Genomic DNA, 19,531 nt, shown 5'->3' with positions numbered 1-19,531 from the left:
GAAACAGAGGGGTCTGTGGTCACTGGGCTGCAGCCAGAGAAATTGATTTCGTGTTTGAATTTGAGTCTAAAGAGCTTCTGCGGAACCACACAGAGATTTTGCTTTTAACTGAAGAAGGCTTGAAACCTCATAACGTTATGTTGAAACGAATTTGGCTTCTCATCAGCAGTTTAAGGAGTAGATGACAAAAAGACACTGCCTCCTATTTTTTTTTTTTTTTTTTGCTTTTTAGGGCTGCACCTGCAGCATATGGAAGTTTCCAGGCTAGAGGCTGAATCAGAGCTGCAGCTGCCGTTCTGTACCACAGCCATAGCAATGTGGGATCTGAGTGGCATCTATAATCTATACCATAGCTCACAGCAGTGCCGGATCCTTACCACTGAGCAGGACCAGGGATTGAACCTGCGAACTCATGGATACTAGTCGGGTTTGTTTCTGCTTAGCTACAATAGGAGCCTCCCCTCCTACTTTTTAAACCGCTACCGATGGAACGATGGAACGGACAGGAAAACTGTGTGTTGGAATAGCCACGGGAGGTGGTGTGTTCTCCTGAGCTGCGACATAGCCAGCCAGGGAATGCACAAGACGTTAGTATATGCTGGGCTCAGAACTGGCTGATGGATTTTGCCAACCTGAAAAAACTTGTCTGAAACTTTCTCTGGGATGAATTGAGAAGGCAGAACAAGTGCTTTGGCTCCTGAGCAGAAGCCACTTAATTCCTTAGAAAGCTCATGATTATTACATCCTTAAGCAAAGCTCCCACATATGAATACTAGTCCTAGTTTTGCCTGCTGGTGACAACAGTCAGTAGTATGAACTCTTCCTAAGAAAATTGGGTTACTCATTTACATCCTTAACTGCAGTATGTTTTCTTCAGGAGTGGTTACAAGATGAAAAAGTATTGGAAGAAGCAACCCAAAAAGTGGCCTTACTGCATCAGAAATACAGGTATCTCTAAGGAATGGAAATAGTGTAGAACTAATGCCTGTTGGAATTTGACCCATGCATTGACCATTCAGTTTGGAACTTAACTACTATTGCTGCAACTCCTGCCAGTTATAAGGAGCCCACCTTTGCAGAGCTCTCACTGTATGCCAAGGGCTCTTCTCAGCTTTTACCCATGTTAACTTTTTCATTATTCATGGTGGGTCATTGGCGATACCGAGAAAGTTGAGAGCAGCCAGTCACTGAAGGGTGCCCGTTCTTCACCCCACGTATTAAAGGTTTTGGAGGTGATCTTGTCCTGTGTAGATGAATGTAAGATTAGGGAGACTTGTTTTCTTTTGTGATGCAGGTCCCGCCACCCCACCCCGCCTCTGGACCGATAATGACTGTCTTTGAAAGTGAATCTGTCTGTGTTGTCTGTAGGAAAAAAATCTTTTCTAGAGAATGCTAGGTCTTACTCTAAACTGAATACCACACAGTTCCAAGTCCTTTGTATCATGAAATTCTTATAACCACTCTTTAAGGTAAATGTTATTCATCTCCTTACAGATGGGAAAATCGAGTTCACAAAGACTAAATAACTTGCCCAAAGTTACATGTGGTAGAGGTGGGATTTGAACCCAGGTCTGTCTAATTATAACCTATTGTTCATCCCTTCCCATTAAAAATAACCTTTTGCCTTCGATCTGTCCCTACTCAAACCCATACAATCACAAAAGATTAATCTTCCTAAAATATCACTTTCAACTCATCTCCCCTCTTCTCACATGTTCATGATTCTTTTCTTGCTTCCCACTGGCCTGAGTTCATTACCCATGGGATTAAAGGTTTCCAACAAGTTGGTTAAATCCTGCCATTCCAGCTTTACCTTCTGCTGTCCAAATGAACCCCCCCCCTTTTATTTCCAGCATAATCAACCCCTCAGGCACACATCCCTCTATCTTTTGTTATTTTCATCCATTTGTTTGTGCATCTCTTTAAAAGATAGTTTAGTATTTGTCTTTATGACTTGCTTAGTATGAGAGTCTCTAGTTCCATATGATATCACTTATATCTGGAATGTAATATTTGGCACAAATGATATCACTTATATCTGGAATGTAATATTTGGCACAAATGAACCTTTCCACAAAAAAGAAAATCATGGACTTGAAGAACAGATTTGTGGTTGCCAAGGGGGAGGGGGAAGGCATGGGATGGACTGGGATTCTGGGGTTAATAGGTGCAAACTATTGCCTTTGGAATGGATAAGCAATGCGATCCTGCTGTATAGCACTGGGAATTATATCTAGTCACCTGCGATGGAGCATGATGAGAGAAAAGAATGTATACATGTATGTGTGACTGGGTCACCTGCTATACAGTAGAAAATGGACAGAACACTGTAAACCAGCTATAATGGAAAAAAATAAAAATCATTATAAAATTAAAAAAATAATTCATAGATAAAATAAGGGAAAAAAAAAAGATATTCTCCTTTTTGAGGGAGAATGCTAGATGCTGTGGCACAGGGATAAACAGGACAGTGACCTGCCATCAAAGGATGTATTCCCGGCTTTGGAGTCTTAAGGGATAGGACAGGACAGCCCACTGTAATAGTAAGTGTAATACTCATGAAGTGTCCATAGAATGTGCTGGGGTCTGCACAGAGCAAGAGCGTCTGACTTCGACTCGGGGCAACCACAGAAGGTAACAAAGGGGCAGTGATAATGTAGGTTGAGTCTTGAAGGATATTGGGGAATTGACCAGATGCCCAGGTGGGTGACAGGTGTACCAGGAAGTGGGATGAGCATGTGCAAAAGCCCAGAGCTATGAGGGAACATGGTATGTAGTCCATGAAATGTGGAGTTTGTGATGGTCGCGGTGTGGGAGAGCAGCAGAAGATGAGGCTGGAGCGGCAAGTGTCCCTGCGGTTGAGTGCCCTCTTTACCCCCCCTGCCTTCCTACCCACCCATCCTTGTAATTCTGTCACCGGAGCGCAAAAGGATTTCCATCTTATAACCCTTCCTTCCAGCACTGACCACGTGGCATTTAGCACACACAGTGCCTAGTGTTGCCTCATACTTTGGTGGTTTAGGAAGAATTTGAGCTTTCACTGAAGATATTGTATTTGCCACGTTTCCACTCGCCTGCCTAAAGTACAAGGGATAGGATCTTGCATAACTAACGCTCAGCATTCAGCACAAGTGCTTTTGCATGTACTTGATCTTCCGTAAATACTGATGGCTAGAAATAACTAATTACAGATGCTTAGAAACCGGAAATGTTTATGGTTTTCTGTTTTATGCCAAACTGACATGGGGGTTTTTTTGAGAAGTTTTTTTGTTTTGTGAACGATCTGACTGACCTCTCTTGGGGTTGCAGAGGGCTCACCGCTCCTGATGCTGAAATGCTCTACATGCAAGAGGTAGAGAGAATGGATGGCTACGGAGAAGAGAGCTACCCTGCCAAGGTGAGCATGGCCTGGGGACCCGGCTCCCCAGAGGTCATCTCAGTTTTACTGAAAATGTGAAAGCCAAGGCCCTTGTGACCAAAACTGTCTGTTTGTTTGCTTTTTAGGACCACACCCACGGCACATGGAAGTTCCCAGGTCAGGGGTCATTTCGGAGCCACGGCTGCCAGCCTATGCCACAGCCACAGCAATGCTGGATCCGAGCTGTGTCTGCAACCTACACCACACCTCATGGCAGTGCCAGATCCTAAACCCACTGAGTGAGGCCAGGGATTGAACCCGCATCCTCATGGATGCTAGTCGGGTTCTTAATCCACTGAGCTACCACAGGAATTCCATAACCAAAATTTGCTAGTAAAACACATTCCTGTTTTGGAATTTGTTTTTGGAAATGTTCCCGAAATAGAACTCCTTAAGGAGCCCAGGTCTTATTCGTGGTACCTGTTTACAGGCTCTTCCCCTTCAGCACTGGTCTGCTGAATACTGTGTCTCTGGCACGCAGAGCAGGAAGGAGGTGTCGTTGTGGTTCTTAGGCATCTGCTGCCCGAGTGTTTCTCTTCTCTCTCCTTTTAGGACAGCCAGGGCAGCGACATATCCATCGGAGCGTGCCTCGAAGGTATCTTTGTGAAACATAAGAATGGAAGGCCTCCTGTGGTATTCAGGTAGTTTTCTTACATCTTTCTGTGCACTTTCTGTGGCTCCTGTTGGTGATATTTTTTAGTACCTGTGCTACATTGCTCACAAGTCAGTCTCTCCCAAGGCCTCGTTAGGAAATGGAAACATGCCCTTTCCGGAGTAAAACACCACCTAACGCAGTGGTTCTTTTTCTAAGATACTTTTTCCAAAATCACATTGCAGAACATAGTGCTTCTGAGGGTGGTCTGCCTATGAAATGCTTAAAAATATGTGACCCTTTTCTTATCATAGGGAGGCCCTTCTTTGTTTTGATGTGAATTTTTCATGTGAGCTGTTTCTAGGGCTATTTCTTGTGGAAAATCTAGGCCTTTCTCTGATTCTTGTTTTATCGAAATTCCTAAAATGTCAATATCAAAGCAAATTTCAGTTACTTTTTTTTTTTTAGGGCCACACCCACAGCATATGGAAGTTCCCAGGCTAGGTGTCAAATCAGAGCTACAGCTGCCGACCTACGCCACAGCCACAGCAACTCAGGCTCTGAGCCACGTCTACGACCTACACCACAGTTTATGGCAAGGCCAGATCCTGAACCCACTGAGCAAGGCCTGGGATGGAACCCGCATCCTCGTGGATCCTGGTTGGGTTTGTTAACCACTGAACCGCAAAAGGAACTCCCTCCCAGTTACTTTTTATAATGATTTTTTTTCTTTCTTTTTTTTGGCTACCCCACGGCATGTGGGATCAAGACCTGAGCTTTTGACCTAAGCTGCAGTTGCATCAACGCTGGATCTTTAACCTACCATACTATGCTGGGGATCTAACTGGTGTCCTAGTGCTTCTGAGATGCCGCCGTTCCCATTGTGCTACACTGGGAAGTCCATGTGATTTTCTTTTCTTTTTTTTTTGTATTTTCTAGGGCCACACCCACAGCATACGGAGGTTCCCAGGCTAGGGGTCTAATCAGAGCTGTAGCTGCCGGCCTTCACCAGAGCCACAGCCGCGTCTGTGACCTACACCACAGCTCATGGCAATGCTGGATCCTTAACCCACTAAGTGAGGCCAGGGATCGAACCCGCAACCTCCTGGTTCCTAGTCGGATTCATTAACCACTGAGCCCGGATGGGTACTCCCATACGGTTTTCTTTTTCTTTCTTTTTTGTCTTTTTTTTTTTTTTTTGCTATTTCTTGGGCTGCTTCTGCGGCATATGGAGGTTCCCAGGCTAGGGGTCTAATTGGAGCTGTAGCCACCGGCCTACACCAGAGCCACAGCAACGCTGGATCCGAGCCGTGTCTGCAACCTACACCACAGCTCATGGCAACACCGGATCGTTAACCCACTGAGCAAGGGCAGGGACCGAACCCGCAACCTCATGGTTCCTAGTCGGATTTGTTAAACACTGCGCCACGATGGGAACTCCTTTCTTTCTTTTTTGGTTGTGTCTGCAGCATGTGAAGTACCTGGGCCAGGGATGGAACCTGAGCCACAGTACTGAGAGTGCTGGATCCTTAACCCACTGATCCCTAAAATTATCCTGTTTACTATGACGCTAATACTCTCTAGGTTTAACAATGAAACACCAAATTACTGCAAGTGAATTTTATTTATTTAAATTAATTTAAATAAATCTAATATAGTGGAAAAGGATCAAGAGGGGTACATTTTTTTTTCTTCCCGACCTCTTTTTCCCTTTTACAAAATTATAGTTATGTGATAACATCTGAACATGATAAAGTACAGTCAGAAAGTTCAAGGTCGGAATTTGAATCCTGGGGAACACAGCCAGCGTTCACCCTTTGGGTTCCTAGCATTTGAATTGTATCCTCACCCTGCTTCACCAGCTTTTCAGAGCACCTCTCTTCTACTTTTGTGCCTTATTTTGCTCTGTATCGCTGCAGAGCTGGAGTATTTGTGTCCTTCTATGTTCTCTCAGCCTCACCCTCTAGCTGTGTCCGTTCAAGGGCAGCACAATCCCTTACTGATCTTAGAGTCCTAGGTCCTACGCAGTTTCAGGTATCGTCATACTGGGTACCCTTTAAAATGTGTATTGAATGAATTAAGGAGGCACTGGCAATCAGCTGAGGGCTGGATCTTTGATCAAACTAGTCTGGCAAATGAGGATAAATAGACTTGAGATTTTTAAATATGCTGCCTTCATTTTAGTATATAGGCATTGACTTTTTTAACATTTTCTTAATTTTTTTTTTTTTGCTTTTTGGGGCCACACCCACGGCATATGGAGGTTCCCAGGCTAGGGGTCCAATCGGAGCTACAGCTGCTGGCCTACACCACAGCCACAGCAACATGGGATCCGAGCTGCATCTGTGACCTACACCACAGCTCACGGGAACACTGGATCCTTAACCCACTGAGTGAGGCCAGGGATGGAACCTACAATGTCATGGTTCCTAGTCGGATTTGTTTCGGCCACGCCATGATGGGAACTCCTAGGTATTGACTTTTTGCAACTAGCTCTTGTCACTTCAATTAAAAAATGCATGCTAGCTGATTAAAGCAACTGTTTTGTTTCTAAAATAATTAACAAATAGTAGCTTATACATTAGGTTCAGAAAGGAAACTAGCATATATTCCTATAGCATTAAAAACGAGCGCTCACATTGCCGTTTTCAATTTGTTGTTCTTTAGGTGGCATGATATTGCTAACATGTCCCACAATAAGTCCTTTTTTGCATTAGAGCTGGCAAACAAAGAGGAGACCATCCAGTTTCAGACTGTGAGTAACCACTGGGAATCTGCATAGAATTTTTTTCTCTGAAAGTTACCATTTCTGTGTGCGTGTTTGGGGTAGCATTAAAATTATGGTGTCTCATATTTTATAGAACATAAAATTTTATAACATTTTACAACATTTTTGCATAATAGCACTTAACAGTAAATACTGTTGAATGAATGAATGGGTCTTTGGCTAAATACTATCTGATTATGATGATCTTTTTTATTTTTTTCCTTTTTAAGGCTACATCCACGGCATGTGGAAGTTTAGGCTTGGGGCTGAATTGAAGCCACAGCTGCCGGCCTATTCCACAGCCACAGCAATGCCAGATCCAAGCAGTGTCTGCGACCTACACTGCAACTCATGGCAATGCTGGATCCTTAACCCACTGAGTGAGGCCAGGGATGGAACCCACATGCTACTGAGTACCAGTTGGTTTCGATACCGCTGAGGCACAACACGAACTCCCGTGATGATCTTTTTTTTTTTTTTTTTTTAATCTTTTCGCCTTTTCTTGGGCTGCTCCCGAGGCACATAGAGGTTCCCAGGCTAGGGGTTGAATCAGAGCTGTAGCCACCGGCCTACGCCAGAGCCACAGCAATTCGGGATCCGAGCCGCGTCTGCAACCTCTACCACAGCTCATGGCAACGCCGGATCCTTAACCCACTGAGCAAGGGCAGGGATCAAACCCGCAACCTCATGGTTCCTAGTCGGATTCATTAACCACTGAGCCACAACGGGAACTCCGAACTCCCATGATCATCTTTAAATTAAATTTAAGGGACTGTTAAAGAGGGGAAAAGGTAAATACTGATATCTTAATTTCCACTGCTAAGTGAATAGCTCTATAGACATACTATTTCACAGTTTCTTTTATTTGCTTAACTAAGACAAGGAGTCATTGAGTCAAATGTTTTGTTTAAAAATGCCTTTGAGTACCTATTTGTCAATCATAAAATGACATTTTCATCAGTTGTCACTTTTAAACTATTTCATATAAGAATCACAATGTTGAGCAGCTTTTTTTTTTTTTTTTAATGGTCTTCATAATCTGAATCCTAATTGTAACGTTCATATCATTAGTGCAGTATTAGAAAATGAAAGAATCACAGTGTGTTAAAACGACTTTGATGTATTATGTCACCTAGTCCCTTCTTATTCTCAGATAGGTTCTTTTTCAAGTTGTGGATGTGCTTTCATTTACTTTATGCATGTGTCACTTCCTAGGAAGACCTGGAAACAGCGAAATACGTGTGGAGACTCTGCGTTGCGCGACACAAATTTTACCGACTGAATCAGTGTAGCCTGTAAGTATAGCCTGCTTCTGGGATCTGTAGGATACGATGCATGCGGAAGTCTTCATCTTGAGCTCTAGAAAGGCAAATTTTAAAAAGATGCCATTTTAATAACATTTTTATAACAGTCTCTGCTTTTGTGTATGAAAATTTTCTTTCTTTTTTTTTTTGGTCTTTTGTCTTTTTTAGGGCCACACCCGTGGCATATGGAGGCTCCCAGGTTAGGGGTCCAATGGGAGCTGTAGTTGCTGGCCTACGCCAGAGCCACAGCAACGCGGGATCTGAGTGAGCCGCGTCTGCGACCTACACCACACCTCACAGCCACGCTGGATCCTTAACCCACTGAGCAAGGCCAGGGATCGAACCCACAACCTCATGGTTCCTAGTCGGATTCGTTTCTGCTGCACCACGACGGGAACGCCTGAAAATTTTATTTCTTAATTTTTTTTTAGTCTTAGCTTTGGACCAACTTCTAGTTACTATAGACATGCCTCTAAGATTTCTTTCAACTTGTCGCTAGAATTATTCTAATTCTTAAAAGCTAAAAGGGAATTTGTTTTTAACATTTCAAGTAATAAAAGATTATTCAGCTTTTCAAGCCATATGAAGAACTCACACCCCTTCTTCCTAATGTCCATTTTTCCAAGAGCACATGGCTTTCCCCCTCTCTGCTGGATCATTCCCATCAGGACACAGACATGCTGTGATGTTTTACCTCCTTCCTTTCACGTGCCCTCTAGCCACGGCGCCGTATCTCTGTTCTCTTTCATAGCAGATTTCTTCAAAAGAGTTAGTAATCCTGCTCCCTTTCCTTCCTTCTACCCTGTTCCCCCTAAGCTCCCACACCACTGCCATCACTCATCAGAGTGACAGTGACCTTCATTTGGCCGTCATTTCAGGCATTTGTTCCACTCTCTGCTGGGCAGCACTGAACCTCTGCCCATCCCTTCCTTCTGGCACCTTGGCAACCAGGAACCTATCCTCTCCTGCTTTTCTTCTTTCTAGGCTTTTCTTTTCTTTTTAAATTTTATAGCCACATCTGCAGCGTGTGGAGATTCCCAGGCCAGTGATTGAATTCGAGCCACAGCTGCGACCTGTGCTGCAGCTGTGGCGGTGCTGGATCCTTGAATCTACTGCACTGGGCTGGAGCTCAAACCGGTGCCTTTGCAGTGACCCGAGCCACTGCGGTTGGATTCTTATCCCACTGTCCATGGCGGGAACTTCTAGGCTATTTCTTCTCAGTCACCTCTGCTGGTTCAATCCTTGGACCTCTCCTATCTACACTCGTTCTCTAGGGGATTCAGCTTGACCCCGACTTCAAAGTAGCAGCTCTATGATAAAAGTACACCCACTGCTCTTCTCCCTGTGCTCCTGACTCACACTTACCCTGTTGCCTACCTGACTTCTCCACTTGGGTGCTGAACAGGCCTCTCAAATTCCCTATGCCTAAAACCCCAGACTCTTGACTTGCTCCTCTTCTTTCGGCCCCAGAATCTGCTTCTTCCTGCTCTTTTCCGTTTTGACAGATGGCAGCACACCATAGGCACTCAGGCCTCAACCTAGGAGTCCTGCTTAATTCCTGTTTCTCCTTCATCCCACATGCAGTTCCTCTGCACACTGTCTGCTCTGCCTTCAAAATCTATCTAAATCTGACGATTGGTACCTTCTTAGCTGATAACTTAGTGCCGCAGTTCTCATCCAGCATACTGCCGGAGCCTTCTGGCTCTCCCTCACCGCACCTGCCCTGCCTGCGGCTTACTTTCCATCGTCAGCCAGAATCACCTTATTGCAGCGTGAATCTGTCCTATTCATCTTCCTCAAACCCTGCACTGACATCCCATCATACTTCAAGGCACGAGGCCGCATGGGATCTGGTCCCTGCCTGGCCCCAGCCTTGTTTCCTTTACCCTCCCCCTCACTCACCCTATTCCAGCCGCACTAGCATCCTTCCTGATCTGTCCACATGTTTCTCCCTCCGCCCGAATCCTTCTCCTCCACGTCTTCACACGCTTGCTCCTGCTTCATCCCTGTCTCCTCAGAGGTGCTCTTCGCCCGAGAGGTTGTTCCTGATCCCTCCCTGGCTGCCTGTTTCCCTCTATCCCTTTACCCTGTTGGTTTCCTCTTCGTGGTGCTAAGCACTTGAATTGTGTGCTTGTTTCCCTGCTGACTGTCTGCATCCCCTTGGGGCTCTGCTGCACTGCCGAGGACAACCCCTGTGTTCCCAGTGCCAAGCAAGGGCCTTGGCTACAGGAGACCTCGGTAACTTTGCTAAATGAACCTACAGAAGCAAGAGTTCAGTGCCCCGGTTTGGAATGCCGGTGGTGCTGTGGGACCCCTTGAGAGAAGGGTACCTCACCCGGGACCACCCAGTGAGGAAAGGCTTCCCAGCAAAATGGCAGCTGAAGTGAGACCTGGTTTCACTCCATCCCACCCCCCCTCGAAGCTGTCCTCTCCCCTCTGGCGCACTGTACCTGCTTCTATCGGGTCTACCTGCCCCGTCTCACCTGCACTCGCCAGTCTCCTGGAGAGATGAGCAAGAGATGGAGCACTGCTCTCAGTCACGGCCCAGGACCAGATCTGATCCTGTTTCTCTCCCCAGCCTTCTTTAACCATTGGGCCAAGTACAGAGTCCTCTGACACTTTTCTGGGTCCACATACCTAGCTGACCCTTCATCCTGGCTCCTAGAACCATCTGTCCCTACTAGGTGGATACCTCTTGTGGCCCCAGGTCTTTGCTGGAACATCCTTCCTCCTCTTCTCTGGCAGACTCTTCATCATTCTTCCAGATCCAGTTTCAGTGTTGCCCTGCACCATGCATTTAGTTTGCTTAGTCCTCAGTACCAGCTTGTAACCATAACTCTCTCTCTTTTTTTTTTGGTCTTTTTAGGGCCACACCCACAACACATGGAAATTCCCAGGCTAGGGGTCTAATCAGATGGTAGCTGCCAGCCTAAACCATAACCATAGCAGTATCTGCAACCTACACCATACACAGCCCATGGCAATGCTGGATCCTTAGCCCACTGAACGAGGCCAGGGATCAGACTTGCGTCCTCATGACACTAGTTGGGTTCATTACCTCTGAGCCATGATGGGAACTTGTGTAACTGTAATTCTAATTCAGTAAATGCTTTCTCTGTGTGAAGCATTATGCTGAGAGCCTTTATCTCCTCTAATGTTTACAGCAAAGATGTGGTACAGTTACTGTTGCCTGTTTGCAGATGAAGTTGTGGAGACTTAGAGAGGAGGCATGCTCCTGCCATAGAACTAGTAACTGAGGGAGTTCCCGTTGTGGCGCAGTGGTTAACGAATCCGACTAGGAACCATGAGGTGGCAGGTTCGATCCCTGGCCTCACTCAGTGGGTTAAGGATCTGGCATTGCTGTGAGCTGTGGTGTAGGTCGCAGACGCAGCTGAGATCCCACATTGCTGTGGCTCTGGCATAGGCTGGTGGCTACAGCTCCAATTAGACCCCTAGCCTGGGAACCTCCATATGCCATGGGAGCAGCTCTAGAAAAGGCAAGAAGACAAAAAACAAAAACAAAAACAAAACAAAACTAGTAATTGAGAGCAGAAAGGCAGAAGCTGGGGCTGCAGTCACCACGCTAGACTGTCAGCGTGTCGTGTGTCTGCTGTTCAGATGAGGATAGAACAGGTCTGTCTTGTCCGCTGGCCCCCCTCCAGGACAGGGCATCCTCTCATGCATCTTCCTGCCCAGGTATCTCCTCGGGAGATAGTGGTCGGAGTAGGAGGGAAGGAGAGACCTTTTTCTCCTTGTTGGTTTCCTTTTATTACTGATTATAAGTCAGGGAGGCGGGGGAAGGACATTTCTTTCCTTAGGGCTAGGAAAGAAGAGGAAAGGCTATGAGGTGCTTTCTGTTTTACAGGGACCCAGGGTTTGAAAAAACTCTGGTTAGGAGCAATAGTGCAAAGAAAAAGAAGCAGGCCTATCTTTGGGATGCATGAAGAAAAAGAAAAGGAAATGACCTGGGAATAGCTAAAGATTAGCACTTAGCACCCCTGCCCCCACGATTGTGTTTTTATGTGCGGCCCATTGCAGGTTGGCTGATGGGGGGGGGGGGTTGGAAAACATTAATGGACACAGGTGGGGTGGGGGGTGGGCAGTACTCCTGCTTTCTGGGTGGAGGTGGGAAGCTTCCTCTGCTGGCTGCCTGGCTTGGAGATCTGGGTACATTTTTATACGAAAGTGCTTCCCCCTAGTGGCTACAGTCGGTGGTGCCAGGATTGCTGCATTTGGGGCTCCTCTGGGCTGGCCTGCTTACTTACCCAACCATGGGTGGTAATATTTTTTATGCAGAAGTGTGCTCTGCATAAAGCAGTGGATAGGCAATCATTGGACCACAGCCTTTTCATAAATTTAAAGCCTTTCATAAGTTTAAGAGTGTTCATAATATTGAGCCATCATTACTTAATCTCGGTTCATTCTTTTTCTTCAAAATAATGGCGAATCAGTCATTTTGAATAAACCATAAAATGTTTCCAGGAGTTCCCGTTGTGGCTTAGTGGTTAATGAATCCGACTAGGTTGCAGGTTCAATTCCTGGTCTTGCTCAGTGGGTGAAGAATCTAGCATTGCCGTGAGCTGTGGTGTAGGTCACGGACGTGGCTCGGATCTGGTGTTGCTGTGGCTCTGGCATTGGCTGGCCACTACAGCTCCGATTGGACCCCTAGCCTGGGAACCTCCGTATGCCACCGGAGCAGCCCAAGAAAGGGCAAAAAGACAAAAAAAAAATGTTTCCAGTGAGCATCCGTATTGGTTGGTGGTTAATAGTTTTTGGTTTTTTTTTTTTTTGCACATTACCACTTGGTAATGATGTTACAGTTAAGAAGGAAAACAATTTTTTGATGTGGCAAATGACTAGGTCTTAGAAATCTCATTTTAAAAAAATATTGCTGTTTATCACCAAACATAAATAAAGCCATTTATATTAGATCTTCAGTTGCATATATTATGTTTATCTAAGGAAAACGAGTGTTTTTAAAATGAAATCGTATTTAAAGAGACATTTTCCACATTTTGTTTTTAATCTCTGTACATCTAGTAGATGATGGAAGTCCATTTTCACAAACTCTTCCCATGTAATTATAAATTTATGATGGACGATAATCCATTTCACGTTGTAGGAGGTGCATGTAGTGCCTGTTCCCCAGGTGAAGGACATGAATTCTTAGCTGTTAATATTTTGATGGGTAATAAGACTGAAAATAACTCTTGTTTTTTGTCTTTTTAGGGCTGCACCCATGGCACATGGAAGTTCCCAGGCTAGGGGTCGAATCGGAGCTGCAGCTGCCAGCCTATGCCACAGCCACAGCACCACCAGATCCGGGCTGCATTCTGCTTATTTGCCATGTGACCGGGAGCAATTTACATTATCTAAGTATCAGTTTCCTCATCCAGCCTCCTTTATGGGGCTGGTGTTTGGATTCCAGGAGGTAATCATGTACAGCCTTTGGCACTGTTTCAATAAGTAATATCATCTGTTTTACTTGGGCGGGCTAGCAGCCTTTTCTTACTTTGTTTTCTCCAGGACACACATTCCAGTGTTGTTGTTTTTCTTTCCCCGCAAAGATCTTCAGCTGTCTCATTTTTAGCAGCAACCATCAGCATAGTAACTGCCCCAAAACACAACCAGCAGTTACACCATCCTCCCTTGTGTACTAAGCTAAGGATAGCTGATCTCATAGAGAACGGCACTGACAAGAACACTGGCAAGAAGAAAGAGGTTAGAATATTAGAACTGATGGTGAGGCTGCCTATGCCAGTTTGGTGGGAGAAAGAGGTACTGGTGTGGATTTAGCAGGAGTGGCCTCTGCAGTGGGTGCTTGTCTCCATCCTGGGTGCTGCCAGCAAGGTGTCAAAATAGTGTGGGAGTTGCCACCTGTGCTTCTAAGCTCTGCATCCTTGGATTTTGTGTTCAGTATACTTAAGTTTATTTCTGCTCCCAGCTGGACATGTTGGGGGATTCTGTCAGCAACCTTTCTGTCCATCTCTGAATTTTGAATTTGTAGTACTTTAAAAGCTTGGTTAGGAGTCCCCGTCATGGTACAGCGGAAAGGAATCCGACTAGGAACTGTGAGGTTGCGGGTTCAATCCCTGGCCTCGCTCAGTGGGTTAAGGATCTGGTGTTGCCGTGAGCTGTGGTGTAGGTCACAGACTCGACTTGGATCCCGTGTTGCTGTGTCTGGCGTAGGCTGGCAGCAACAGCTCTGATTAGACCCCTAGCCTGGGAACCTCCATTTGCTGCAGGTGCGGCCCTATAAAGACAAAAGACAAAAAAAAAAAAGTTTGGTCAATCTAGTGAGTCCCTGACCTAAATATAAACTTCAAAGGACCCAGTTTGCCTAAACCTAGCATTGACAATGGGGAATAAATAAAGGGAAAGTAAACTTTTAGGCTACCAAATGCAGTGTCTTTAAATTCTGGACACTAATTTAAAAAATATATTAATGTGCAGTTAGGGAGTGTTTTAAAAAAAGGCCCAATCGATGCAGGTATTTTTGCATTTTGAATTAATATCTATGTTATTGTTGCGTAACAATTACTGGCAGAATGGGAAGCCTCCTTTGGGAAAGAAACATATATTCTTCAATAGTCTTAATATTCCAGTGATAATAAAAGGAAATTATTAAAGAAAGCATTTGATCAAAAAAGTCAACTCGTGAAAGGAATTATAGCTACCTGATAGGTTCCTCATAAGCAGTAATTTTCTTTTATCTCAAAAATCTTGTCAAAATTAGCTAATAATATTTAGGGTTTGAAGGTAAGAAATTAGTGTTAGGGGAGTTCCCGTCGTGGTGCAGTGGTTAACGAACCCGACTAGGAACCATGAGGTTGCGGGTTCGGTCCCTGCCCTTGCTCAGTGGGTTAACGATCCAGCGTTGCCGTGAGCTGTGGTGTAGGTTGCAGAGGCGGCTCGGATCCCACATTGCTGTGGCTTTGGCGTAGACCGGTGGCTACAGCTCCGATTCAACCCCTAGCCTGGGAACCTCCATATGCCGCAGGAGCGGCCCAAGAAATAGCAACAACAACAGCAATAACAACAACAACAAAAGACAAAAAAAAAAAAAGAAAAAAAGAAATTAGTGTTAGGAATGTGAGTTTATGAGACACGAGGCTTGATATTATGATAAATTGATATTATGATTAAATGGAATGAGTGTTCACTTTGTGATTATGGATTTTCTAGTAATTGGTCCTTAGAACACTATAACCAAGGGTCACAGAATATTTTGTCATCAGTAATTACATGTCACATAAGCTCATGAGCCAGGAACAGATGATCAAAGTTTTTTTAAGTGCTTTGACAAAGTTATGTCATTAACAAAGCCAAGAATCTCATGTGTGTAGCTGCCTACACCTTATTTGCGATAAAACCATGCAAAAACAACAAAAAATCCCTGCCTCTGTTGAAAAATGATAGGATTACAAAAGGACTTTTTTCCGTTTCTTGTTTATGACCTACTTTTATTCAAAGATGGAGCTTGCTGTGAATAGCTTAAAATCTCAGATTATCTGAGAGATGTCAGTTGGCACTCCTTAACATTCAAATTGTGTGTTTTTTAAAAAAGAAAACGGAAGATTCTCACAAAGAAAGGTAAATGGATTTACCCCAGCCCCACTGAGCCAATTTTCCAACTCTTTTTGCTTTCTGTATCGTAGTTCCGCAGAGGATATATAGATTCTTAAGTTTCCAAAGTTAGAAACTTGTCTCTTCATCATGTTTGTAGTCTGCCGTTAACAGGCTCTTCATCAAAGGCGCTTCCCATCGCTTCTGGCCCTCAGGCTGGCAGTTGATGGTCACTCCTCAGGACTGTGAATGGAGGTGGTTAGTGCCGAGACGGGCCCATAGGAGAGATGCATTTGCACTGAACCTTGCTTCCCTCAGGATGAATTCGTGGCCCCCTAGCCCGGCCTCATTTCTTCTCTTTGTGTTCACTCCAGAGGTTCTACCTGGACCCACCAGGGAAAATTACGCCTGCCCACACCTCTGGTAGTCCAGGTGATGGATGCTCTATGAGGCTCAAATCCCAGAGTGGATCCGGGGGTGTGGGCAGCAGGAAAGGGTCAAGGCCCCAGAGACAGAGAATCCCTTTTCTTTTCTTTAATTTATAATTGAATTAGTCTGTCTTTTGGTTTAGAAGATGTATCATTTTACCTTCTTTTTTTTTTTTTTGTCTTTTTTGCCATTTCTTGGGCTGCTGCCATGGCATATGGAGGTTCCCAGGCTTGGGGTCTAATCAGAGCTGTAGCTGCCGGCCTACCCCAGAGCCACAGCCACGCGGGATCCGAGCTGCATCTGCGACCTACACCACAGCTCACGGCAACGCCAGATCCTTAACCCACTGAGCAAGGCCAGCGATCGAACCCACCACCTCATGGTTCCTAGTCGGATTCATTAACCACTGAGCCACGACGGGAACTCCTCATTTTACCTTCTTATTAACTTACTTTGGTAGAACTAGGAAAGTTATGTGTATATGAGCATATATATATATATGCTCTTCTCAAACACGTGTCTTATTTTATAGGCAAACTCAGCCCGTCATAGTGAACCCAATTAGGAGGAGGTCTTCCTCAAGGATGTCTCTGGTAAGAAAGAAGGAAAAATAGCATTGCTTTCTTCTCTTTTAGTGATGTCATCTTCCCTGATAAAATCTGCTTTTAGCAGTGGTGATTTTCAGTTTGAACTATGACAGCGTGCTGATACTTAATCAAAGAAATGGTGGTTTTCCATAGGTGAAGCCTAATATTTATATAATATATACATAATTACACATACTTAAGTATTAGGTTCAACCTAATATTAAAAATTTTAACTGTTAGCCGGGAGTAAGCAGAAATTAGTAGATATATGATTTTGCCTAAGAAGGTTAAATTTGCTACATATAAGCTTCTTACATTCCGTTTTTTATATAGGAATTCAGGAAATTTGTGTCTTTTCCTTTTTTGCTCTTACGTCTTGGATGCACCTTGTTTTCTTGTGCTGTCCGATGTCTGACGTCAGTGCCCAGGGCTTGGCCTGGCCACTCTGGGAAACACTGAAAAGGATAGCTACCGAGTCTTCATATTTATTTTTCGTATATAAAATACATTTGGCTCCTTTAGAAATTTTTTTAATGGAGAGAAAGAAAGCAGCAGAGAATTACTTTGCATATGTTACATAGGCAATGTGTTTTAACGCTATTTCCAACTTTCCATTTCTTAGCCTAAACCCCAGCCCTATGTGATGGCTCCCCCGCCCCAGCTGCATTATAACGGACACTATACAGAACCATACACTTCTTCCCAAGGTAAAGTACACTATTTCTGAAATGCCTTGCAAAATTATTATAATGTGAATAAATCATGAAGACGTGGCGATCTTGAAGCCAGAATAGGTTTTGGCGGAAGTTATGTCGTTGTCGTGTTTATAGCCAACCTGGATTCGCAGAAGAAGCTGCCATTAGAGTCAGTTTTTTGGACATGGGGCGAAAATATGTATTACCCATTCTGATGCTCAGGAGTTCCCACTGTGGTGCAGTGGAAATGAATCCAACTAGTAACTATGAGGTTGCAGGTTCGATCCCTGGCCTCGCTCAGTGGGTTAAGGATAGGATGTTGCCACGAACTGTGGTGTAGGTTGCAGACGCGGCTTGGATCCTTCATTGCTGTGGCTGTGGGGTAGGCCAGCAGCTGAAGTTCTGATTCGACCCCTAGCTTGGGAACCTCCATGTGCTGCAGGTGCAGCCCTTAAAAGCCAAAAAAAAAAAAAAAAAAGGTTTTTTTTTTGATGCTCAAATTTGTTCCCAAATCTGGCCCATGGGCGCTCCTTCAAGCTGGCTCCCATGTCCTGTTAACACGCCCCCAGTAGCCTGTGAGTGCTTTCTTGCTTTCCAGCCCAAGATGTCCCAGGCTCCTTTTGTTTTTTTTCCTTGCCTGAGACCTTCTCATTATTTTTATTTACTTACGTTTATCTTTCACATGATGAGCATAGGGCACTGTGTTTAGGATGTGCCTCTGAAGCTGAATCTCCAGCTTTCAATTTGCAGACATCTCCTCTATTCTGTGTACAGGGCTCTCCTGTGAGGGCTGAGGAGATTTATGCAGAGAAGTAATTCCACATGGTAAGCAGCTTAGAATCTGGTGGTGGGGGATAAGACAAGTGTATATATAAATAACTTGAATACGGAGAACGTGATGAGAGCAAGCAACTGTACCTTTCAGTGGAAGAAGGACTTGTGCCCGAGAGGCTGAGAAGGGTTTTTTGGACCTCGAAAGATAGGTGAATTTCCATAGGTAGAGGGAGAGGCGGGCTTCTGACTGGGATTGCTGCTCCTGGCTTTGCGGGGGCTGGGGAATGCTGTGGCACAGAGCGGGGTCAAGGTTTCTGGACTTGCTTCCTCCGGGAACCGTGGGACGTGTTTGGTGGCGATGCATTATTGGTGCCGAGGCTTGCATGTAAGGGGAGCCTTTCCGTGCAGTGAGGTGGGCAGGAGGGGATGGGTTTGGGTGTGGGTTCCCATAGTGCCCACCTCCGGATGCTTTTACCTTCTTCACTACCTCCCACGCTGCTCTCATCTGGTTTTGTCCCCCTTAGCGCCCCCTACGTGTGGGAAAAGGCTCTTCTCTCTGCCGTGTTTGTGTTTTTTTGCTGGTCATCTCTTTTCCTCCATCTGCAAGCATCCTGCTATTTTTTTTCCCTCCTTGCTCTCCAAACTACAGTTTGAATTTTCTTTTTCTTTTGTTTTCCACCCCACTTCTGAGAGTGATACCTGGGCACCGCTTCTGTTTGTGGGCTACCTCTTGACCTCCCTGCCTTTGCTTCTCTGTTCAAGCTGCCCTGTCACAGGTCCCCAGCGCCCCGCACATCCTCCTTCCCTTCAGAGATCAAGTGTTCTATCCTCCTGAAGAACTGCTCTCACAGTGCACTGGGTTCTCCCGCCTGCAGCACCATCACTGTTCTCTGCTCCGAAGGTCTGCCCATTCGCTGCCCCCGCCCCCCCCCCCGCCGTATCAGAGTTTATCAAAGATGACTGTCACCCCGTTATTTCCTACCCCTTTATGACTCTTGTGCCCTGGCCCCACATTTCATCGGACAGTTGTTGGGGCAGTTAAGGGAGCTACCACCGCATGTGAGTCCTCAGCCAAGTACCTGGCTGAGTGGGATGCACTTAGCAGATGGTGGCAGCTGTTTCAGGTTGCTGCAAACTAACGTAGCACATTTGAGTTCATTACTCTTCTCCATAAACCAGTCCCTTTTCCCACATTCCTTCCTTTTTCTTTACGATGAAGTCACTCTCCTGGGCACTTGGATTCTAAACTGAATGTAAATTTTCTTTTCTCTTTTTCTTTTCAACACCCAGACAGTTAATTACAAATCCTGTTGCCTTTTTTTTTTTTTTTTTTTATCTTTTTAGGGCCTCACCTGCGGCATGTGGAGGTTCCCAGGCTAGGGTCTAATATGAGCTGTAG

At 45.1% G+C, this 19,531-nt stretch overlaps 1 protein-coding gene across 1 annotated transcript in view; it reads left to right on the top strand.

The window, feature by feature from the left end:
- The window catches only part of PTPN21 (protein tyrosine phosphatase non-receptor type 21), an 83,871-nt gene that overhangs the window by 44,512 nt on the left and 19,828 nt on the right, over positions 1-19,531 (top strand). The window contains exons 6-12 of the mRNA XM_047795184.1: positions 878-948; positions 3,310-3,397; positions 3,971-4,059; positions 6,678-6,765; positions 7,993-8,072; positions 16,609-16,669; positions 17,286-17,370. Of these exons, the coding sequence (XP_047651140.1) occupies positions 878-948; positions 3,310-3,397; positions 3,971-4,059; positions 6,678-6,765; positions 7,993-8,072; positions 16,609-16,669; positions 17,286-17,370 (562 nt within the window). The remainder of the gene's footprint in view (positions 1-877; positions 949-3,309; positions 3,398-3,970; positions 4,060-6,677; positions 6,766-7,992; positions 8,073-16,608; positions 16,670-17,285; positions 17,371-19,531) is intronic.

This window comes from Phacochoerus africanus, chromosome 9 (assembly GCF_016906955.1).
Source record: "Phacochoerus africanus isolate WHEZ1 chromosome 9, ROS_Pafr_v1, whole genome shotgun sequence".
NCBI classification, from domain to species: Eukaryota; Metazoa; Chordata; class Mammalia; order Artiodactyla; family Suidae; genus Phacochoerus; species Phacochoerus africanus.
The sequence above is the reverse complement of the archived record's forward strand: the minus strand, read 5'-3'. Positions and strand labels throughout refer to the sequence as shown.